Source organism: Lepeophtheirus salmonis, chromosome 8, assembly GCF_016086655.4.
Source record: "Lepeophtheirus salmonis chromosome 8, UVic_Lsal_1.4, whole genome shotgun sequence".
In the NCBI taxonomy this organism is placed as follows: domain Eukaryota; kingdom Metazoa; phylum Arthropoda; class Copepoda; order Siphonostomatoida; family Caligidae; genus Lepeophtheirus; species Lepeophtheirus salmonis.
The window spans coordinates 15,220,517-15,245,129 of record NC_052138.2 but is presented as its reverse complement, the minus strand read 5'-3'; the positions used below and the strand labels follow the sequence as shown (position 1 = coordinate 15,245,129).

Sequence of the window (24,613 nt, the reverse complement as noted above, 5' to 3'; positions counted from 1 at the left end):
TGGTATGTTTATACGTATTTTTAGAATAAAGCTTTAATGTTGAATTCCAGGAGTAAATTTTATTTATATGATATGGGAATATATAAGTATATAAATTTAAGTACAAATGGCTATGGTTATAAAACTTCAAAAGACATTCTTTAAATTGAATAATCCATCAAAGGATACAGTGTATGTAAACAGCTAAGAATACTTGGCCTTACCTGGGTAACACAAAAATTTACTGTGTAATTTGCTGTCGAGTAAGGATGCTTCTGCTTCTATTACCTAATCAGGGGCGTCCGCAGGACTATATTTTGGATAAGGCTTGGGCTTCGGCTCTATCTCACCACTACCCTAATCCGAAAAACAATATCTGAGTCTAGGTATATGAACATATAGGTACATTCATTTATTAAAAAGCTTAGATTTTTATCAATCTAGTAATTACGAGACTTTGGCTGTAAAATTTTGTTGTAAAATATGATTTACCAGGGAGTTAAAGTATCCTATGTACATACTAAGTGGCAGGAATATTCATCAGATGTGCATGAAATGCACTAAATGGACGGCAAATTGGGCAGCTTTTTTTTTTTTTTTTTTTTATGGTGTAGGAGCGGTAATATTTACACATACCCTACCCCTGTAAAAAGGATCACCATATATTTCCATAATTTATCTATTAAATAGGTTAAAATCAATGGATTAGATATCCCCGTACCCATTATGTTTCTGTAAGAAAGTAAGACATGATTACTTTTCCTCAAACATTAATCCGGATTATATTTGTATTCTTCAACTACTTAGTTAATCATTATTCAATTATATAAATAACTAATCGGATTAATCCCTTAAAGGAACTGCAACAAAATGCTCAAATGTAGTAAAAACAAACTCTTTTTAAAGGGCATATTGGATCCAAATAAAGCATAATAAAGTATTTTCCTTATCTGTTGTAATTATTATTTAACTCCTGAATAGTGAACTTTTCCTTTTCTACTAAATTAAATTGTTTTCAAAACCTGATGGAATATTTTGTGTGCTCATACAGGTGTGTTAAATTTTACGGCTTGAGGGCTTGACGAGGGGTTTTCTTGTAGACCTTAAGGCCAAGATCTTTCTTAACTAGCCGGTCCATGGTCCTTCTGCTGACGTTGAACTCCCTGGAGAGGCCGCTGACGGTGACCTTTTGTCCTCGACAGACTTTTTCACGGCAGCAACCATTTCGTCCGACTTTCGAGGCCTTGATTTAGATCTTGTGGTAGCCTCACGAGTCCCTTTGGCTACCACGTTGTAAAAGGTGGTGCGGCTGCAGTTCAGAACCTTGGCAATTTCAGTGGAAGTTTTTTCCCGCGCGGAAATTTCCAAAATTGCGACTCGACGTCTCTCCATATTATCGGCTGTTGTTTCACTGTTGCTATTTAGATTTAGCTGGAGTTTTGTTTATAACTAGTCAAGACCCTTGCTTCGAAGTATAAACCGGTTTCAACTCATTAAATCACGAATATGTGCATGACGTAAAATTTAAAAGAGTGTTCAGTTTTAGACGCGCACACCTGTAAAAGACGTAGAGTAACCTTTTTACCTCTTACTTCTCAAAATGGCCAGCGTTGGCCTCCACACATAGCTCAAACTTTATCGTGAAGTTAGAGCATAGCCCCGGACGAATTCCTTAGAAATAGTCTCCCACTCTAAGGTCACAGCAGCCTTCATGATAGCGGTAGGGTAGCCCTTCCTTCCAATTGTGCTGCAGATGCCATAGTCAAGAGAGTTAAGCTCCCCCGATTTTAACATTTTATTCTGCCATAAGTTTTTTGTGTCTTCTTCACTGCTTGGTTTGGTGTTCCATTCTGCTGACAGTCATAGTACTCAGATGGTAGTTTAGCCTCCATCAAAGGTTTCACCTTTGTCCTTATGACAAAGATTTACTACTCAGTCCCCACTCTGGTTCCAGTGGGGAACCAGATGGGTGACATCATCTCCATAAAGTCTGATGTCATTTTCTTGTTTGGTGGAGGAACTCGAAAAAGTCTGGCCTCATACTGGGTTGCAGTACTTGGGCAAACCTTCACTATCTTAGCGATGCTGAGGATTGCAATGGGCACAGGCGAGATTGATGATCATTTGTTGATTGGTCTTTTCCATCTTTCTCATTCACAAAATAGCAAAAGTCAACTAATAAAAGTTTTTCCCCCTCCTTTTGACTCCTAATTCTAAAATGTCAACTAGACATCTTTTAGAGTTGTCATTCTATAGCTGTGCAAAATAAAACAACAGTTAGGGTTCATCACACTTTGGGTGATTTTGAAAAGTGCATCATCATATTACCTCAGTTACCCCATAACTCATTTTTTTTTATGTTTTGCCAGTTAGTATGTTTTCGGTTTGGGTCAACGATATGTTGTAGAGTGTAGGTATAATTGATTTACATATTAGATATTAAATAAATAAGCAAAGGAGTTAGATAACAAAATAAGGTCTTACCATATCCATTCTTATCGGTTCTATTAATAAAACTAACTCCAATTCCTTCCTCAATATTCTCCAAACTCTGACGAAGGAAAAAATACAATTAGCGCTCATTTATAGGAGAAAGCAAAATAGTTTACTATCCACTTATAATAGTAGATATATATATAACGTTAAGGATTCATTACATACCCCTATACTAAATAATATATATATAGCGGGAGTACCCGGAGTTATTAGGCGTCGACAACAGACAAACTTTATTTTATCTATATAGAGAATAGATGAACTATGATTTATGTTTGTATTAAATCAAAAATTATATCATTTTCATATCATTTATTGAAAGCTTTGCAATCTTATTATCATAATGTACTATTAGAATATTATGTACGCTTAGATTAATGGTTTATAAAACTAAAGTCTCAGTTCCTGGTTCTCGGTGAACAACTTCTGCTGCTTCAGCATTGCTTGCTTGTTCTAAACATTTTAATTTGACAGCAAATATACTTTCTAGATCATTCCAAAGCTTAATTTGTTTTGAGGACGAACTCAAATTTTCTTTAATCCCTTTCTGATTCTCCTTCAGGATTTTACTTCGTTTCTCTGCCTCGGAAATCATTTTCAAAAATGTGTCTCTGTGTGATTTCTTTTTATCCTCCGTCGATTTTGCAACATAGAGTCGTATTTCATCATTCGCACGGCATAGCCACAAATCAGAGATGGAAACTATTAAAAGTATAGGAATATATGTCAATGTACTAGTATTTATCGTTTCGATTAGTCATTTTCTTACCTCTGAATTTAAGTAAATGATACTTTGCTTCATTTGTGGATATCTCCTCCTGCATCTTCTTAACTTCACTTTCATTCCGACTCATGTTACTCTCCAGTTGGAGACTTAAAGTATCATAACTCCGTTTAGCTTCTTCAAAATCTACCTGCATATCCTGCTGTTGCTGGCGTAAGGGCCGGAGTTCTTTTATGATGGGAGATAACTTGGTCTTCTTGCTATTTATTTGATTTGTAAGGAGTGCTACCAGATCCGACATTTCCTCAAGAGTCTCCCCTTTTTGTCGATCCAAATCCGCTTTTATACTTGACACCTTCTCCAAGTTATCTCTAGCATCACGATACCCTGCCACACCATGAGCTGTTTCGATACTCATTAGATTTGAATACAGATCCGACTCTTTCTTTTGTAATATTTCAAATGTTCTTGATAAAACTCCAAACTCTGATCTTAATTCTGACATTTCGGCCTTCTTTGCCTTATACTCTGAGCTTTTCTTTCTGAGATCTGCCACGTATCTTTTGAAATCATCCCCTCTTAAAACAATAGAGGAGTCTCCTCCTAGACCCTGTAACCTCTCTCTTTTTTCTTTTATTTCCTCTCCCAATGCCGACGAATCATTTCTCAAATCACTTAATTTTTCTGCAGTTGACATTTTTTTCCTAGAGATTATAGCTGCTTGCTGTCTAAATAAAGTCAACTTGTCTTCAATTGGATCTGAGTCTCCCTCGATTTTTTTAGAGGACTGTGATAGATTGGATACTTCATTTGAAATATTTTTTATTTTATCTCGTAATTCATTCAGATGCTCTGGTCCAAAGGCTGGGGTTTCAACAACCTTGCGGAGGGACTTAACGATATTTTTCCGTGTCTCCAGCTCCTTAGGAAGTTTTTCAGTGACAATATAAGCATTTACTTTCGTATCATCTTCAACTTTTTGTAAAAGATTTTCTGGCGTTGCTCCAGCTCCAGACCGTTGGAGATCTTTCAATTGTCTCTCCATTCGCATTGTTTTTTGATCTAAATTGGAAATTGCGGATCGCTGCTCTTGTCTTTGATTAATTAGCTCTTTCTCTCTTTCACGTTCAACTCTTAGTTTGGTCGCAGAGCTTAAAAGAACTTCTGTATCAGGTGTGCCTTCCAACTTTCTTTGAGTTCGATCTATTCTCTTTAAAACAATTTCTTTTTCTTTTTCCATCTCTTCAATGTCCTTCCGGAGCTCAAGAGTGGAGTAACCACTATTTTTAATTGTCTCTCGATTTTTGTGAGCCTTCTTGAAGGCTTCAAGAACTTCTTCATATTGAGAGTTTAGCTCAGACACTTCTGGATCTACAGCAACTTCAGGAGGGACGTCAACTTTAACAAGATACTTGGCTAAGTAAGCTCTTTTCTTTAGATCTGGAAGTCGTTGTAAGAGCCATTCTAAGGTAGGATATATAACCTGAAATTTTGAATGTAAAAAACCATTAGCGATATTATGTATTTTATTGATATATAGAATAAGTGGGTTTTTTTTGTCAGTCATTCCCCCTCTGGCATGACTATGCATTAATTTAAAGTGTCTCTCGTATTTAAAAATAAAAAAAATATATATTCTTCAGAGAGTTGTAAATTGTAAGCATTCTCGGTATGTAAAAAAAAGTAATAACTTGGTACTCCTGATGATTTGAAGAATGTTTGGAGGACGAGCACCTTGGTAGTCATAACATTTTATTGAATTAGCTGCCATCAACTATGAGCTGAAGGAAATGCACACAAATCTCACTCCGTATCGAGTAAAGCCATGGGCAAGAATTACTCCGTTTTCAATTCTGCTCTGAGTTAAACAAGGACTTTCACTCTTAACTAGTGTTTCGTCAGTCCTTATTTAGGAATAAAATCTGCAGTCCCGTCTAGTTCATTACTGAAACTTATAAAGTTCGGTTTTTGATGATGTCACTGAACTTTATTCCCTTTTTTAAATCAGTTCTAGTACTGATTATCTGATTATATGTCTCAAGGACTGATAGAACCAGTCCTACGACTGGACTGGACTGAACCGAATAAATAAGGACTGATACAAAACTACAGAGGGTAGCGCAGGGAAGTCCCAGCGTTACTCTCAGTCATTCATGAGCACACGCACTCGTGGTTACACATTAGTCTTAGATGCTCTCTCCTCAACAGCGGCTTTTTCTATTTGGCAATCTTACCAAGTTATTTTTTATTTTCCATAGTAAAAATGATGCCTTACTCAGGACATATAAGTGTACGCTCCTTGTTGGACTCGGGTTAGAATTGAGAATGGAACTTGGAGTAATTTCAGACTATATGTCCTTACTATATATGGTGTGGAAACTGTATTTTTATCTGTCCTCACACAACTCCTAGCAGCTGGTCTAATGAAATGTCATCACAGCCAAGTGTATCTTCTCTTTTATTTGTACATATCGGCAGGACATATTTATGCATTACTGCTTCTCAAGAATAAAATAATAATGAAAATAGCCTTTGAAAAAAAAAAAAAAAAAACACTGTTCAAGTTGTAAACAACAACGAAACACGTTGGATTTACAACGCTTCTCCTCCTACCTGTTTTTGTCCTTGTACGAGACCTTCTCTGTAGATTTGTGATACTTCTATAGGTGGTTTATACTTCAAAATTCTAAGCATGCTGAGAATCCGGATAGCTGTTGCCTCGGGATCCTCCTCTCGAATATCCACTTTATTCCTGGAATCCACTTCTCCCAAGACATCGTTTAAAACCTGGAGTAATTGCTCACCCGTTAGTCGATCAAAGAGGATTAGGTTGTAATTTTTATTATAGGGCTCTTTATTCAGCTCAGAGACGAGGAATTTTATCTGATCACTGTTCATTTTCCAGAGTTGTAGGTTGTTGTAGGATTACGAATATGTATAAAAGACTAGATATACCTACTAAGCTTTCTATCCACTCTATTGACGAAGGGAGAGTTTGTATACCTGTAATGCAGGAAAGGGAACAAAATAATTCACTTATTTGTTTTTCATGCAATTCTATAAAAAAGAAAACTACCTGGATGATCAACAAAGTGTCCATTGTGCAATTTACTCTTGGATTTTATGCAATAGATGGAGGGGAAAGGGATAGTTTGCTCATTTTGTTAATTAATTCAAACAGGGAATTATGTCTGGAAATGAACATCTTGATACATACATAACTATGTATTTGGAGATCAAGCCAAAGAAAGGACAGATCCACATTTTCTCAATCCGGGAAGGTTCAAATCTTTAGACTTAATTACTCGAATCCTTTTGGATCCAGATCCAAAACCAAAATTAGACGGATACTTGTCTAATAATAATCTTGGATAATTTTATAAGCATTTTACTCTGAAGTTCAGACCTAAATAAAATAAGATCCGGATTAAGGTTACAATAACACGGATTCCTGATACCCAACAATAAATAATCCAATGTTATTACTATTAGAAAATAATAATTATTCATTAATAGAATTATTGTTATGATCACATAGGACACGTTATTAGCTGTATTCCATCTCACAACCTCTTCTTCGGAAAAAAACGGAAAAGGGAAAAATCAGTTGGTAGTTGGCCAATTCTTTCAACTATGGAATTATTATTGCATAATAGAAGATAACTATTCAAACATTGATAATTTATCATTTTTATCCAACCAATCAGTTTTGAGAATACTGACGAGAAAGAAGAAACTTTGGCAGCTGACAACTAAATACAGTGTACATTTTTTGTGTTTTTGAGCACGATGTTACCTCACTAAGACAAAAGTGTAAAGTCTATTTTATTAACATCTGTCAATATTTTTGGTTCTTTTCCCTAATCCGTGCTCTGAATGTTGATGGGTTGAATTATAATTAGCTCATTTTAAACAGTGAGCAATTCTTAACAATCATTGAACAATAGTTCCATAGTTTGAATGAATTGACTAACTACTAACTGATTTAGAGCCCTTTTTTCTGTCTCTTTTCTGGATTCAATCAATGTAACAGAGATGTTTTTATAGATGTTGCTCTAATCACTAATCAAGATAAATAGAGATTTTACGTTTGATATAGATAAAATATTTTTATATATAACTAGGATTAAGTAAAATCTATACTGTAAGCTTATAAAGAACTGGAAAATCTTTTGGATCCCTTTTGAGTCATTCAATTTCAAATCAGCCAATTTTTTTTTAAATTTAAAGCAAGGTAAATAGATTTTTTTCATTTTTAGATATGTTTTACCTCTTATTGTAATAAATTGCCAAAAATTGAATTTATTACCATTAGGCGTTCCCGAGTTATTGATGTTATCGTTAAGGCTCATTTGCCAAATATGGACTGGTTCACATAAGGATCCGAAAACTAATTTAGATAATATTTGGAGAAAGGTCTAGGAAAAAAAAAATGCCATGTCTGATCATTTTTTGATGGAGAATTAAAAAAACACATTTGAATACCCATAAATGAAGGGATTACCATCAAAAATTACTATTTTTGTTTCAGTGAGCACACCCTCGTCTGTGGTCCATATCTCAAAATAACCCTTTTTTTCTTCTTTTTTTTTAAATTTATTTTCTATACCCTTAAACTATCTATATTAGTTTAAATTATAAATTAGTTTTCGGATCCTTAGGTGAACCAGTCCATATTTGGGGAATGGGTATTTACAAAAACATCAATAACTTAGGAACGCCTCATCGTAATGACTTCTAATTTTGGCAGGGAAGTTTTTACAATAAGGAGTAAAACTTATCTAAAAATGAAGAAATTTTACTTGGTATAGGGTCGTGGCTGATTTGGCATGGAATAATTATTTTATGACCCGTAAAAGTTAAAGTACCCGAACCCAGTTGGGATCTCGGATTTTTTTGGATAATACCAGTTTACTTATACCGTAGCTGGGTACTTCGGATCAGGGTCCAACACCCGTCCTAACTCTAAAGTCAAGAGTATTTAGTCAATTCAAGTGGATGTTTTAGCTCATTTTATTTGTAAAAAAAAAAAAAAACCCTGTCTGTTGGAATATAGATCAACTCTTCTTGTTTAAAATTTTTGTGAAGCTCTTCTGACTGTTTCGATCGAGCAGTCAAACAAACTTACATAATATGAGGCTTTTTCTTTCCCCTGGTGATAATTTCCAAAGACAAGAAATTATGAAGTGAAAAAGGATGGAGCAGCTAGGCAAGAGATAGGTTATATTGCCCATTGGAAAATAGATTTCAGGGTTTTCCTCTACTTACATAAATTCATACTCACGCATCAATGCCCCATACAAATATCAGCATTCACTTATAGAATAGCTTTCACTGCATAAAAAGCAAAAGTGTTTATTGAACAAGTAAGTGAGTAGTAATAGTCCTTAGAAGCAAGGCTTGACAATTTTTGTTGTACTTGTACATAGTACATACATATGTGTGGATGTATGAACATAAGCTCATTAGTTCATCTTGTCACATATACTTTTTCCTTCTTGTTTCTACTGAATATCGCACACACCATATTACTGTTTATATAATAAAAATAATAATAATGAATAGATTAATATCATTTCTTAAATGCTTTAGATAACGTTGCTTTATTCGAGTTTAGAACGTCAAGCATGGAATTGTCACAGAAAGAGAATAAAAAGATGGAGGCATCTTTTGATGGAGGTGCTCCAGATGGAGGTTTTTGGGCCTGGGCTATTTGTCTTGCCTCTTTCTCATGCAATTTGATCCTGGATGGTGTTGTTTACTCATTTGGTGTTTTACTCTTACCCATTATGACTTACTATGACTCCTCCAGATCATCCGTGTCATGGGTAGGGAGCTTACTTCCAGGAATATATATGTGCACTGGCCCTATAGCTGCAGGCCTAGTAAATGCATTCGGCTGTCGACCTGTTTGTATGATGGGTGGGCTTATTTCATCTCTTGCTCTACTCCTTAGCATATTTTCACCCAATGTTCCCGCTCTGATGTTTATCTATGGTACTTGTGGGGGGTTTGGGATTGGACTCACTTATTTGCCTTCTGTTGTGGCCTGTGGACATTACTTTGACAAGAAAAGGGCCTTAGCTACCTCAATCGCTGTTTGCGGCTCTAGTTTTGGCTGCTTTGTTTTTGCTCCTCTTGCAAGCCATCTATTGAGTGTGTTTGGGTCATGGAAAGCTGTAAATGTCATTTTTTCAGGACTACTTCTGAACTGTTGTGTCTTTGGAGCATTCATGAGACCTTTAAAAACACGTTCTCACTCAAAGAAGGATGATGGTAATCTTCTTCCCTCTATTCTTGAAGAAGAAGAAGAAAGCTCCTTTCGTCCTCGACTACTCACAGACAGACGAAGTACTATTGCGACTGACAGAAACGCAAGCATGTATTTAAATAAACCCAAAGAGCTTATTCGAAATGTTTCCGCCTCAAAATTGGAAACAATGAAAACTGAAGAAAAATCACTTAAGATCATTCGTCCATTATCAAAAAAAGACATATTTTACTCAGGGTCAGTTATGCGACTGAATAGTCGAGGTCGAGCCGTCTCCGTTATAAGTCTTCCTCCAGTCGAAGAAAATGGTTTTAAGGTTATTGTGAAGGAAATGATCAATTTCTCTCATTTTAAGAATCCTTTGTTTGCCTTAATTTGTGCAAGCAACGCTTTTGGTTTTCTCTCCATGTATATCCCCTACATCTACCTCCCAAATATGATGACCTCCTTAGGCAACGGAGAAATATCCCAAGGACAAGCAAGTTTTGTGGTATCTGCAATTGGAGTATCCAATACAGGAGGACGCATACTACTCGGATTCATGACAGATTTTCACTGGGTCAATTCTCTCATCCTAAGTAATATTTCCCTTCTCTTAAGTGGATTTTGTATTCTTGTCTTCCCTTTATGCTCTTCCTATAGAGACTTCCTCATTACCTCACTTTCACTCGGCTTTTCTCTCAGTGGATTCCTATCTCTCATTTCTATCGTCTTAGCAGATATTTTCGGCATTGAGTCCCTTACTTCAACCTTTGGATCCCTCGTTTTATTTCGAGGAATAGCTACGATCCTTGGGCCACCTCTAGCAGGAGCCGTTTATGACATTTTTGGACAATACAATCCTGCTTTTATGATGGCGGGCTCCTTTTTCATTTTGGCAGCGCTACTCGGACAAATCGCCTATCATTGGAATCGCTATAGAAGATAATGTTTTCAACAATAACCCACACAACAGTTGTCTGTGATACATATACTTAAAAACACATCAACATATGAAAACAAAGTCTAATTTAAATCAACTTTTAAATATACAAGTCATTTATTTGATTTATTGTATTGAAAGTTTAATTACAATTAATAACTTTTAGTTTAAAATCAATTTGTTTATTCATTTTTTGTAAGTTGAAGTCATGTCCATTATTATTTTTTTTTTTTTTAATACATCAGTTACAGATTGATGTATTTGTACACACATACAAATCATAATACGATTTTAACTATAATGTATTGACGACACTAAAGCCAATTACAAGCTGAAGGCCTTTCGTCTTACTTAAAAGTTAGTGGAAGTTTTAAAAAAAGTTAAGAAATGAATATTATCAAAAATGAGTTTTTCTAGAAATTATGTTCAACCTTTTTCTATATCGCAACCTTCCCTCAAAAAAAAAAAAAAAAAAAGTCCCATTATCAGTTGATCTTCCTAACTATGGAAATATAACTTAATCATACGGAATTGTTCATGATAAGAACTAATTCGAATTCAACCGATCAACATTCAAAATACTGATAATGTTGTATTGTGTTGACAGCTGTCGATACAGCCTACATTTTTATGCTAGTGATATTATGCCTACGTTAACAGTCCGTTGAGAACAAAAATCAATTAACAAAATCCCCAGGATCAATAGTATTTAATTACTTAATAGTCAGTAATCGATCTTCTTTGATATTGTTTTTCCAACATGAAAATGAGAATTTTAAAAATACATTATTTAATTATAATTATATTTACATAAAAATATTGTTTAAAAAAAATTATTTGATTTCATTGAAATTCAATGTTTTGAAAAAAAATCATTCACATATTATGTGGTGTTTTGACTCAATCATATAAAATATATTGTTCATTTTGAATTATTCAAAACCATTACACAATTGTATTAACTCCATTCTATTTTTCATTTCCAACCACAATAAAATAAGAAAAATATCCTTGAGTTGGTAAAAAAAAGGCAGGGAAAAAGGAGTTGTGCATTTCCTGTAAAGTGGATTTCTGGATACGGAATAACAATCGTTCTAGAAAAAAAAAATCAAATATTAAATTTTCTAGTAAAAAGTGAAAATTCCTTTATTTGGGGAAGAGTTTCTGTCGGCATACATATACGTCGTATATCAATGTTACCGAAAATATACAGCATCCGGCATTTATCCGTAAAATATTTTTTTTTTTTTTGTGCCAAAATTTTGTTTGATTGTCTGAGAATGAACCTTTTTCATTTAATATTTAAATGATTGCTTAAAGGAACTGAGAGAGAAAGTCGTGAAGCTTCATTAAAAAAATGGAATGTTTGCTTATTACAATAAATTTTTTTGGTCATTTCATTTTTGAAATTTTTTCCCAAAAAATATAATTTTTCTTATTTTTTTCTTGATATTGGTGGCTTAAGATTTGAATAAAATATAAACGTTAGTATTTGAAAATGAATTAACTCTCGCGGGCGTTTTGTATTTAGCATACGGTTTGTTTGCAATATTGCATTAATACAACTGAATTGTTATTTTTGAGATAAAAAAATATATGTTGATTTACATCAGGGAGTATTATATACAGTGCAGTCTGTATACACATTCGATACTATATGCATAAGCCTCCAATATTTCATTAGTATGATTGCATTTTTATTTCTTAGATCTTAATATGTTGAAAAAAAATCCAAAAATTAAAGAAAAGTTCAAAATTCCATAGCTATTCACAAAAAAAAATTAATTTTTTGGAAATAAAATTTAAAAATTTAATTTCAAATATTAAATTTTTGGGGAAAAAATTATCAAAAATTCAAATCTACTTACAACAAATTTCAAAAATCCGAGGATATTAAAAAAATGAATATTTAAAATTTATTTTTATGATTTATTTTAGCTATGAAATTTTAATTTTTTTTTTAATTTTTGGATGTTTTTCAATACCCAAAAAAAAAAAAAAATAATAATAATAAATTTTTTGCTTTGTGCATAATTTACATGAATATTTTTGTTTTAGCGAGGTAATACTGTGTCATAAGAATAGATCTCTGGGTTTCCAAGATATTGAGGCCTAAACTTGTTCCAGGATTTTAAATCCCCACACTGTATATACTATATTGTATACAAGATCCAATTTAAAATAAAACTGTTATTTTATTCAAAATTGTTTGTTTTGATATAGTTTGACCCAACTAGAGTTTAAACATAATATATCGCAACCTCGTTGCATTTTTTTAGAGATTTTTCTTTTCTTTTAAATATTATTTTTAAAGAGATTCTTTATAGGGGATGGCTTTAGAATTAGACAAGGAATATTCAACACAACCTCATATTTTTTAGATATCCCCTTTCTATGACGTCATAAAAGAACAAAAAAATCGGAGTTTAACATGGCATCAGAATTGCTTGGTATTCTTTCATTCTTTGCCACAAATCATAAAAGTAATACTCCCTCGTAAATATTGTTGAGGAGAAAATAATATTTAAGAAACACCCAAACATTATTTTATACAAAGGTTTCCAATTAATAAAACTTGATACTTTTATTATTAAAACACTTTGTTCATCAAAAATAAATACACCTTAAACAAATATACAAAATGTGGATATGCGAGTTAGTATTGAGACTCGGCTCAAGACCGATTTTTCTTTCGGTTCTGTTTTAAGTGATATTTTCGGTCTAAATTTATGGACAGATTTTCTCACCAATCATGAATTATGGGTTATACAAAATATATGATTTATACAACACATTTAAACTTCATAAGACGTTATTGCGCCCATGTTCACAATTTTGAAATACACATGACGTTATCATTAATTCATCTATAGAATCGGTGTAGTCCAAGTTTTAAATGAGACCGATCCAGACAGATTTTTTCTTTGAGGCCGGTCCAGACTGAACCTCTTTAAATGACCAAATTAGTTCGGTACACTAAAAATCTCAGTCTCAGACCGCTATAGGATTTTCAGACCAAAGCTCAACGCTAATGCAAATGTTAATATTAATATTAAAAAGTTGATTTCGTCTTTTTTTATTTCGCTTTTATTTTATGTCAAATAAAAATTGACTGACCCCACAAAAACGGAACATATCATGAGTTTATAAATAAGTATCTGGACCGTTGGTAAAAAGAGCACATGTCCGCAGGAGATATTGACTGTTGGTTACCCTAAATCAATAAAATATTTAATCGAAATGATTTTAAGAAATCTATATTTGACACATTCATAGGTAGTGGTTTAATCTGTAGTATTTTTTTAGCTCACCCATTTTTAAGGTGTAAATTTTGTTTTCTGAAGCTTCTATAATTAACACTTAATTACTGAGGAGTTAACTTCCTTTTCGACTGCATAAAAAATACATGATTTATACGAGACTGAATTTAAAATTTGCGTATGCTCATCAAAGACGAATAGTAACCCTAAGGGTTTGTTGCGGATTTATTGTGGTAAGTAGTACTTGTTGAACTCAGAGTAGAGTTGAGGATAGACAATTCTTGCCTACATATGGCATTGCTAGATACGGAGTGGGTTTGTGTTTATTTCCTTCTCCCCCTCGCCCTAGTCACAGCTGCTTGTAGCTGAACTAATTAAACGTGATGACAGCCAAGCTGTTCTCTTTCAAAATTCAAATTGTTAGGGTTAGCATGTAGATTTTTGGATTCTTTTTTTAGTATGCATAATGTTACGGATTGGCATAACTGGCTATAGCAATGGGGGGGGGGATGCACCCTCACTTTTTGCCTGTGGAATTACCAATAACGGACCTAAAGGTTCTTTTTTTAGGTGTACCAGAGGCTCAAGGGTAGTGATGTTAAAGTTAAGGAATGGAAGAGTAAAGTTTATTATATATTTTGTAAAAAAAAAAGTGAGGCCGTTCAAAGACGATCAGAGGCGGTCCGAAAAAAAGTAATATCTCTTAGCAGTTATGAAATATCAGTGAAGCCACTCCAAGACTATTGGAGGACTTTGAGGTTGTCACGAAAAAAAAGTATTATTTGGATGCCGTTGGTTCTTCATGCGTACTAAATTGCTTGAAGTAAAAATTATTAAAAATGTGTAATTTTTGTATTATTTATTATTGGTATGCATACGCGTATGCACCCAAAAGGTTAAAAATGGTTTTTTTTCAGTTCTACTCAAAAATGGTTATTAACCCCTTGAAACTCTGATTTACCATTCAGATAATGTATTTTCAGTTTTTTGAATTATCCCTTTTTATATTTAAGAGCTATTGTTTTTTTTTGTTTTCTTTCTTTATTTGTAAAAAAAAAAAAAAGAATTTGGAGTTCCAAAAATGAACCACATTTTAGGTTCACCTACTGCAATAACACTTTTATTAAGATGGTTCAAAAAATAGATTTTTTTAGAGTAATCGAAGATTTGAAAAGTGAAAAAGTATTCAAAACTTAGAAAAATATGGAAACATTTGATTGAGCAATTTCATCGAAGATTTTCGTCAGAAAACACTAGCCTCTTGAAAGCAATGGAGGCATTGTCATCCGATATTTAAACAAATATAGATTTGATCTCTTTAAAACCTTAAATATTTGATATTATGATATATTTAATTATTAAAAGTTTTGACTATTTAAAAAAAAAAACTAATCTATTTTTTTTTAAGCACAGAAATGAATAGCTCTTGATTTGATTAGTCAAACATATACTTATTTAATATTATTATGGTGCCTTCTTGGTGGCCTTCCTAAGTTTTTGTTCTGGATAGGTGCCTGTGCTAACTGGTAGTACGGCGAGACTCTTACATACATGATTAGTGATGAAAATCATTTGTATTTTGGTAATGTTAAAAAAAACAAAAACAAAAAAACATGGTAACCCTGACAATTCAAGAAAATCTGAACAACATAATAGGTCGTCCGATTGAAGAGATGGAAGATCCAACCTAAGTAATTGATATTTCTAGTGAAATAAGTTTCTTTTGGAAGACAAACTTATATGTAAACTGGGAGATGGTAATGAAGGTGCTATCAATGATGGAATGGAAAGGACCGGTAGAAGATAATGGAAGGCTTACGTACCTATCTAAAGCGTCGATTGAGAATAAAATAGACTTTGTGTCTTTAATGACATATCAAATTTTAATCTTAGTTAAAGATTCGATAGGTAGAAAGTTTTGTCGGAGTAAAAAATATAAAAGAAAATATGCACCTAAAAACAGTGGACTATACAGAAACAGCAGATTATTTAAACAAAACAACTACTTCGAACTCATGGTCATATTAGCTTGCTAGATGAAGGATTTAGTTCTTGTGACGTTTTTGCTTTGTAACGTGTTTGCCTTACGACATTTTCTGCTTCTTCCGTTTTTGTATATTAATAAAGTGAATATCACATATAATATGTTTGTTTTTATAATTTTTATCGTTGTATTGGAGTTTTTGAGAAATAAGAAACAAAAAAAAGTAAACGAGACAAAATTGTTCAAAACTTTAAAACGTAAGTTTCATAGCATTTGGAAGGAATCACAGAATAACTACTGCTACGACCCGTTGCAAAGAATCATCATTCGTATGTCGTTCATTTCTTCATCAAAAAACCGTGAAAAGATATTGAAATCTTTACTTGCATCAAGGATTCTAGTCGTACTTGAGTTATAGTCATAGATAAAGATGTGGGCCTTGTCTATGAACGTCGACATGAATTTGTGTATAATACATATATATCAGTTAATTATATTTTATGTATATTTTGTTTTTATATGTGTGCACCAACTCCTTAATTTGTGGCAATTATCCAACTACCTATTACTGTGAGGATTTTGGATCCTGATGAATGGAAGAAAAACATAGTTTCGAGACCCTTCCGAAATAAAACATGCATTGTAGTGGTTGATAAATACGAGAACCCGAATGATCTGTAGAGTTGTCTAGCTTTGACGTTTGAATAGGATAAGGAGATCTTCATAGTTTGAGATTTAAACTTGGAATACATTTTATTATTAAAATTGGTTTTTTATTTCAAATTGCTGTAAACGGTTTGAAATATAATTTAATTATATAATAATGACAATAATTATTATTCCACAGTCAATTTCAAACTTATAAAAACCATGTAAAGACCATGCCTAGAATGGGACATTGAATATCGGCGACAATGTCCAAGGGAACCTCCCTAAAGATGGAATCGAAATATATTATAATAATTTTCCAAATAAAATTGATCTTAGCGCCACTTACTAAGAATAACATTATTGATGTTGGACTGAGGATACATTTGCTTCGAGATTTGATGGAATAAAGGATATGAAAGTTTCAGTGTCGAGAAGAGCATAAACTATAAAAGAATTGTATTCGGTCTATTAGTATTAGTATTAGCATCTATTGTTATGATTAGTTTGTGTAAATATAAATTATATAAATAGAATAAAGTCACAATTTTCTATAAATTTTTACCAGATTACAAATTGGCAATTAACTTATTGTAAGTCAAAATTTAGAGTACACGACCGGAGAGAAAGGGTCCCTGAATGTAATATACATTCGCCATCGGTAATCTATTAGGGCAAGCAGAGATTCTACCACCAAAGGTAAAGGGCACGTCTTACTCTGATCAGAGACATCCCTACCAACTACCCAGTTCATTGTCACGTAGAACAGCAGTCTGAACTTGAAGTTCATAGGAGGAAAAAGATGCTGAAAGGCAATACCATCTCCACTCATATAACAAATAAAATTCAACAAGCCACAGCAGTTGCCGGAGTGGACCATGAAGCCAATGCTAAGCTTAACTGGGATACACCCTCACAAGCAAGAATAGTCCATCGTGTCCTACAAAAGTCATCAAAGCACCCAGCTAATCCAGTATCTCTGGAAGATCTTTATATTCCTCCAGTGTATCTAAAGACTCACTTTGGAGATAATCTACTTATTTGGCATTCCTATTATTCCCACACTCTCTGTCGGGCTTCAAAACTCATCAAATTGGATTATCGATAGTATATTTAAAGTGGTACCATCCATTTATAGCTACTAGTCACTGTCACGGCCTCCTTCCTCAAGACCGATATCCTATTAATCTGGACCCACACTTCACTGCGTGAATGTTATTTTCAATTTAAGTAGTGTTTGAGGAGAAAGTTTACAGCGTAGGATCTCGTCCCGGAGTACTGGGTTCTCAACTCTGAGATCCGCAACACCTTTCAGAAAATAGGTTCCCTTCTCTTTGTTCCCCTCGGTCAAGTGTGTTGAGCCTGAAGGTACGTCAAGGTGACTCTGGCATCAGACATGGAAGTTTTTTCCAGATACTTTGATGACACATGGGTTGGCATCATGGTTTTCAGTCACTGGTTAACTCTGCTGAGCCTACAATATGGAAACTCATGGATGTCATTAGGCTTGAGCTAGACCTCACAGACAATAAAATATCTCAACACCTATTAAGATCGACAATTAAAAACTGTTATCGATGACTTTGACAATTTTGATTTACTGGATTATGTTAAAACTCTAGGGTGTACGGTTTTTAATGAGTGATTCTCTTAAATGAATAAAACTTTCTCAGCACGATAACTCTTATTCACTATTGACTCTTTCATAAGCTTCAGTCCTTATTGTCACTTGTTTCAGTGTGCACTCGTGGGCACTAGGACCTATAAAAGGGTATGAACAAACTGACGATTGAACTTTACTATTTGATGAACAATTTACTCACGCATTGAGCATCTCATTTGTTGGCATAGCATGTTGTTTATATAGGTTGGAAGTAGACTTACTCATTCGCCCAATAAGGAGCTCTTGTAAGAGATACGGCGACTATTCACATTAAGTCATGAGAAATTAATCTTGGGTCTCTCTTCTATCCATAGTCCACCTACCACACGAAGTATGTTCCGATTCAAAGAAGGAATCTGTCAAAACTTCAGTCTTTGATTTGAATTGTATAATAATAATTAATATTTTACATTTGTATTTTTTTTCTTTTCTCATCTTTTTTTTTTTTTTTCGTTTTTAGGGAAAAAAAGTTCGACCTTCAAATTTTATCCAAAATGTCTCCAAATAGTCTGCAGTCTCCATATATTCCGTTCGAGGACTTCATGGAGAAAGTAATTTGATTGTCTATCTCCATATAGTCCACTATCTCCATAAAGTCCAGCTACCTGACTTTAACTACTACCAGTTATTAAAAAGTCTGGGGAGTGTTTTGATCTTGTGTCACTGAGTCACTGTAGCTCTCTTTACGGGCCACACACATGTAGGATCCAAATGGGGTGGCAAGGGGTTTTCCAGAAGTGACAGCTGCCACCCCTTAAACCGCCACTAGGAATACGTAACATTCCCCTCCCAATTCTTTCTGGAATTAATACACGAATAAGGAGTATTCCCACCTAACTTTGAAATTTGTTTTAGTATCCCTGGTATTCCTTCCTTTTTATCTACTAACAACCAATTCAAATTTTGTAATTCAACTATTATCACAAGTTTTAAAATAATCTCTGATTAATGAGCAATAATACATTATTATTTTAAATAATAATTATTCGTTGACACTAAATGAAATATTAAAAGGAACTTACACTATACTATGTGGCCTTTATGATGGGGTTGGGTGGCTTTTATTAGAAACATTGTGATTCTAAATTAGCAATTTATACTCTCATGATCAGTGATTCTAATCCGTTGCATTTTTTGGAGTTGGCAACATAAAGAGTCAATTATGTTTTTGTAAGCTGCTATAATTATTATTTAATTCTTGAGAAGTGAACTTCCTTTTCTACTATATAAAAGCTATCATTGATATACACAGGGCCGTACGTCAGTATTGCGCTTTGTCCGCTTCAGCGGACCAAAAAAAAACAACCTTACTCAACCGTCCACCAATCATATAGGTATGTAAATATAGATGAATTAAGTCATAATTAATTATTAAAATCTATTATATATATGTAACTTATGACCAACTCATAATAGTACTGAGTCATTATAATAAAATTACATATTTGTAGCACGTCCACCCAAAAGGAACCTAGATAATTTTTCTCAAAATTGAACATGGAATACATTTTACAACAAATTATAGTTCATTTAAATGAAAAAATGATTCTGATTAATCCTTTGGAGGTACCACAAATTGTACTTAAAGTAGCCAAAATTCACCGGCACATTTATAGAATTAGTAAATTAATAAATTATATCTCTAAGACAATATTGGGGCCAAATTAAGTCAGATAGATAAAACGGAGGTTTTAAACTACAGTTAACACTCTCGGGTATCTCAATTCATCGCAGAAATTTGAATTCAAATCCTGCAATTTACCGTAATATCTCTTTCAAATATTGCCTGTCATTTTATAAATATAAATGATTGAACCTTTGAATATAAAACGCGTTTTCCGCTTCCCGTGATACATTTCTGATAATTAATAAATTACTGCAATTATTTCAAGAGTACTTTACAGCCAAAAATAAAAAACAAAGACGCACACAACATTTTTCGTATGGATTTAAAGTACTTCACATTGAGTGGATATTTGAGTTAAATATTACGTTTAACGTTACTGGTTGCAAATGTGAAGTACTTTACAGCCAAAAAAAAAAACCTTGGGAAATTTGAGTTCAAAACATGGAAAAACAGTTCCTCGTTGAAAGTTCATTCTAACAACAAAAAACACAAACTGTCGATGGAAAAGTGGATCAATTTCCTCACATTAAAGAGAAAGAATACCTCGGTTCTCGGCCATGTTCAGTCTCAACATGCTGAGGAAGTCGTGAAGTGGCGAGCTTATTTGAGGTATCTTTTCCAAACTGTTGGGTTCCTCGCAAAGCAAGGATTGGCTTTTAGGGGCGATTCCGAAACAAGAGAAAAGTTGACGGAATCTAATGCAATCGAGGAAACTTCTTGGAACTTTTGTCCCTGCGTTCACACGACAATCATATTCTCAAAGATAAACTGGAGGCCGAAGTCAAAAATTTGGTTCAGCTGGGGCAGGTTTTGCCAAATGGACTTCACCTGACATCCAAAATGAGCTGATAGAGATTATAGCATCCAAAGTGACGGAAAATATAATTGAAGATGTCAAGACTTGTGCCGGCGATGATGACGACTGGTTCTCTGTGATTGTTGATGAGACATCAGATATGTCAAACACGGAGCAGTTCAGTCTGTCACTGGGATATCTGACGAGTGAAGGCATCAAGAAAGAGAGCTTCCTCAAGTTTGTAAAAGTTACCCAGACTGACGGCAAATATTTGTTTGAGAAGCTTCACCAGGCTGTCAAGGATATCGGCCTTAACCCCGCCCGCACTATCTCCCTGGCCGCGGACGGTGCCTCCAACATATCCGGCATCAAGAAGGGTCTTGCCGCCAGGTGGAAGGAAGCAGCCCCACTGTGTGTCTACATCCACTGCTACGCCCATGTCCTCAATCTTGTAGTCAAGGATCTTCTCTCAGATATAACCCTATTGAGAAATACAATGGGGACAGTACAAATTTTATACAACTTCATTGAAGGGTCACCAAAGAGGTCAGCAATCTACAAGTCGGTGAAGATAACAAGTAAAGATGAGGAGCATGCCAAGGTGATGACCCTGAAGAACCAGTCTGCTACCAACTGGAGTCTCCGCTACGATGCTGTACACGCTGTATTTCTAGGGATGGTCAGAATCATGAAGACCCTCATAATAATGAGAAAGGATAAAGATACATTGTCGAGTTCAACAGCAACTTCTCTGCTCAACAGCATCTTTAGTCACGAATTTGTTTTCGGCATTGAACTGTTGAAGACACTCCTCAGACACACATCTAGCTTGTCATATGAACTTCAAGGCAGAAAGGTTGACCTAACAAAGGCCCGGAAACACGTCAACCAAGTGATTAGGACTCTTGAAGATCTTAAGAATGAGAAAATCTTTGAATCAATCTGGAAACTTGCTCAGTTGAAGTCGTCTGAGATGAAATCAGTATTTGACCAGGAGGACTCAATTGATTTGGAATTCAAGGAGGTGAAGATTCCAAGGAGAATAAAGTAGAAAGGAACAACTGAATCCTACTTCCGTGAAACACATTTCGATGCTGCAATCAATAAGATTGTATTAGAGCTTGAGAGCAGATTTGCCACCGACGATACAAACATCACAATGGATCTCATTGCAATCGTCAATGACAGTGAAGTGGAGACCTGTGTCATTGAGTGTGTCGCCAAGCACTACAGACTTGAACTCGAGCAGCTCCAGTCAGACCATGCAATCTTCCAGCAATTCAAGGTTAATATTATAATGTTTCATTTTGCATTATATGTTTAAAATTTATGTTTCTCTAGGCAGATATTGACACAGAAGACATGGTTTCGTCACAAATTGCTGCGGAGTTAATAAGCTCGGGAGTGTTCCGCCTGATGCTGGAGCTATACAAGGTGATCGTTATCCTGGCCTCAATGCCCATCAGCAGCTGTGAGGCGGAGCGGTCATTCTCCTGTTTCAGAAGGCTCAAGAACCACATGAGGACCACCATGGACCAGGAGAGGCTCTCCTCCCTCACCCTCTTGAACATGGACAGGGTGATGGTGGACAAGGTGCTCCATGAAGACATGGACAGTTTGATTGACACCTTTGCGTCAAGGAAAGAGAGGAAAAACTTCTTCTTCTAATCATGATAAAGAACACATGCATTTTTTCTTCATTTTTTTCAAACACATCACCACGTATACATGCGAGTTAAGAACATCAAGACTTGTGAACATAATTTATTTTCTGTCGATGTAACCGTTTCATGGTATATTATAATCTCGTTCATTATCTTCATCCGTTATTATTTTAAAAATATTTAAGGAGGTTTAAATTGTTTGACTTAATTGTATAGTTCAAAAAATTTCTCTCATTCTTGCACCGTGCATTTTATACTCCATTATACTCCTTCCTTTATGAATAGGTCGGCATTGACTTTCCGTCTAGAGTTTTTCCCCTTTCATTTTATTTTTCCCAATGTTTGCCTGAAGAAAATAATGGTCAGACAGTCCATTGGACGATATTCTTGCAAGATTTAATCTATGCTGTAGCATTTGCCCTGTTTAAATATCCCACGTTCACCACTGAAAATCAACCGTTCACCCTTGTAAAGCGGACCGAAAAATCTTCTTGACATACGGCACTGGATATACATATATATTAAAGAATTACGAGTTCATAAAAAAGACAGGGAGTAACCTTGAGGATTAGTTGCGGAGTAATTCTAGCCTATACCCTTGTTTATTTCAATCTCCTTCTCCCCCTCGGCACATCTTATTGTAGCTGATCTAGTGAAACGTCATGATAACTAAGCTGCTCTCCTTCAAAATATTTTTCATATTGTCAGTCTTAAGGCATTGATTTTCGGGTTTCTTTGCATACCAAAAATTATACCAATGATATCAGTGGGGATGATTGATGATACTGAAAAAACTGTTTCGTTAAAGGACTTGGCACCTCATCAACAGAGTTTGCTTGTTTCATTTCCGAGTAATGAGGAAGCAGATGCCGTAGTGGCGAAGGAGTCCGGCATCTGATATACTAGTCTCCCCTGACTACTTAAGGTATTGATTTGTTTATATATCAATCATAGAAGAGAAGTTGATGTATTATTTCTGTAATTTGCGCGCATAGTTTGTTGTTGTAGTGTTAAGTATAAACTTAAGACTATTTAAAGAGGACTTACAACTTCTTTTTGAGTCACAAAACCTATAGACACTAGTAGCTTTGAGTTTGAATTCCATACCACAGCAGTCAGCAAAAGGAAGGAGGTGAGAGAAGTGAGGAGTTGGAACTTTGTGGAAATACATTTCATTCATGGTCATCTAGATGGATCTCTCCTACATAGCAATCAGATATATATATCTGCATCCATCCTTACTTCCCATTCCTAGCAATAACCCATTCACACGCCTTCTTATACTCTCTTCAATATCATGGTCTGTTCAAGGGATCTCGACTCTTAAGAACTATTAAAGAACTGAGAAAATGGAAAAAAATCAAAGTAGTCCGTAACTTTTTATTGAATAAAATTAACTTAAAATACCAATTATGGGCTACAAAGAATAGTTGAGTGTTTTCATATGACGTCAGTTTTGTTGATTTAGGACATTTTGAGGGCCAAAACAATCAAGTTTTATAGCAATGAAAATCCTTTTTTCATTCATAACAGGGAAAATAGTGAACTTTAACGTATTTTCACATAACTACATCATAATAATTAATAGGGCATGAGTAAACGAAAAAATTATATTTTATCCACAAGGTGGTGTGACAGTTTGTATCTTGTTGTTCAAAAATGGCGAGAGGATTTTTGCCAGTCCTCTCTATGTGAAAAACATCACAGCCACAGAGGCACTGTTTCTTTTGATACCATTCCTAATTTAAGCTGCGAATATACTTCTCGTTGTCGCTAATTCTTGCCTGAGATATGTGCATTTCTGGTAACGGGCAACCTAGTCTTTTAATGGTTAATTTCTCATGCAGAGACAACTGCAAAAAATTATGTTCTTGAATTTGCCTTACTGTCTGTGTTTCTTGAGCCATTATCTATTTTGTGATGGGTCATTCCAATTTCAAACTGTAAATGGAACTTTGAAAAATAACAACAATTATCAAGTTATATGAAGTTTCCATTTAAATAAAAATTACACAATAAGAGTTCTAATTGTCACTCATTACCAATAAACCAATTAAGCTTTTGCAATTTGCGTAACTGGGAGAAATTATCGGAACGAAAGGTTCCTTCCTTAACAACAGCAAGGCAGACACTGTGTAAATCACAGTTCTCTTTCTTCTCCTATCCTCGCAACTTGGCAATCTCATTTCAATGACCTTACCACCATACATGTAAAATCGGAACTGTTGAGTACGCATTTTCAAATATTGTTAGCTTTATTTGTTTATAGAAATGAGAGGATGTGCAATAATATTAAGTTTTAGGACTATTGATAATCATACCTACTTTATTCATGTATAACAATATATATTAACAAAACTGCGTATATAAGACATTAGTAGGGGGGTACTGCAGTTCCACAGTGATGATCATTGGTACAAAAATAGTATTACATACAGATGTTAAGACTTTTTTTAATTCATAAAACCCTTTGATGAAGTTTAATCAAGATTTATAGGAAAACAGTGGGTTTTTTTTGTTTTTTTTTTTGTAGTAAAAATATCAACTTTGATCCCCAAAAGTCTCCTTGAAATATGATA

The 24,613-nt window shown here is 34.4% G+C and overlaps 2 protein-coding genes across 2 annotated transcripts; one reads left to right on the top strand and one right to left on the bottom strand.

The window, feature by feature from the left end:
* Positions 1-2,772: 2,772 nt before the first annotated feature.
* LOC121123547 (intraflagellar transport protein 81 homolog) lies at positions 2,773-6,159 on the bottom strand. The gene is made up of 3 exons (XM_040718670.2): positions 5,813-6,159; positions 3,245-4,682; positions 2,773-3,177 (listed from the first exon to the last, which is right to left on the bottom strand). The coding sequence occupies exons 1-3, from the start codon at positions 6,095-6,097 to the stop codon at positions 2,858-2,860; spliced, it is 2,043 nt and encodes a 680-aa protein (XP_040574604.1). The 5' UTR covers positions 6,098-6,159; the 3' UTR covers positions 2,773-2,857.
* A 2,487-nt stretch (positions 6,160-8,646) lies between these two features.
* LOC121123305 (monocarboxylate transporter 14) lies at positions 8,647-10,569 on the top strand. Its single transcript, XM_040718426.2, has one exon. It carries the CDS (start codon positions 8,827-8,829, stop codon positions 10,396-10,398), a length of 1,572 nt encoding a protein of 523 aa, XP_040574360.1. The 5' UTR covers positions 8,647-8,826; the 3' UTR covers positions 10,399-10,569.
* The last annotated feature ends 14,044 nt before the right edge of the window (positions 10,570-24,613 follow it).

Excerpts from the sequence above, each read along its gene's own strand:
- LOC121123547 (XM_040718670.2), bottom strand. The coding sequence starts at position 6,097 with ATGAACAGTGATCAGATAAAATTCCTCGTCTCTGAGCTGAATAAAGAG. Across the intron at positions 4,683-5,812 it reads TCGTACAAGGACAAAAACAG|GTTATATATCCTACCTTAGA; the intron begins GTAGGAGGAGAA and ends TCAAAATTTCAG. Across the intron at positions 3,178-3,244 it reads TCATTTACTTAAATTCAGAG|TTTCCATCTCTGATTTGTGG; the intron begins GTAAGAAAATGA and ends TACTTTTAATAG.
- LOC121123305 (XM_040718426.2), top strand. The coding sequence starts at position 8,827 with ATGGAATTGTCACAGAAAGAGAATAAAAAGATGGAGGCATCTTTTGAT.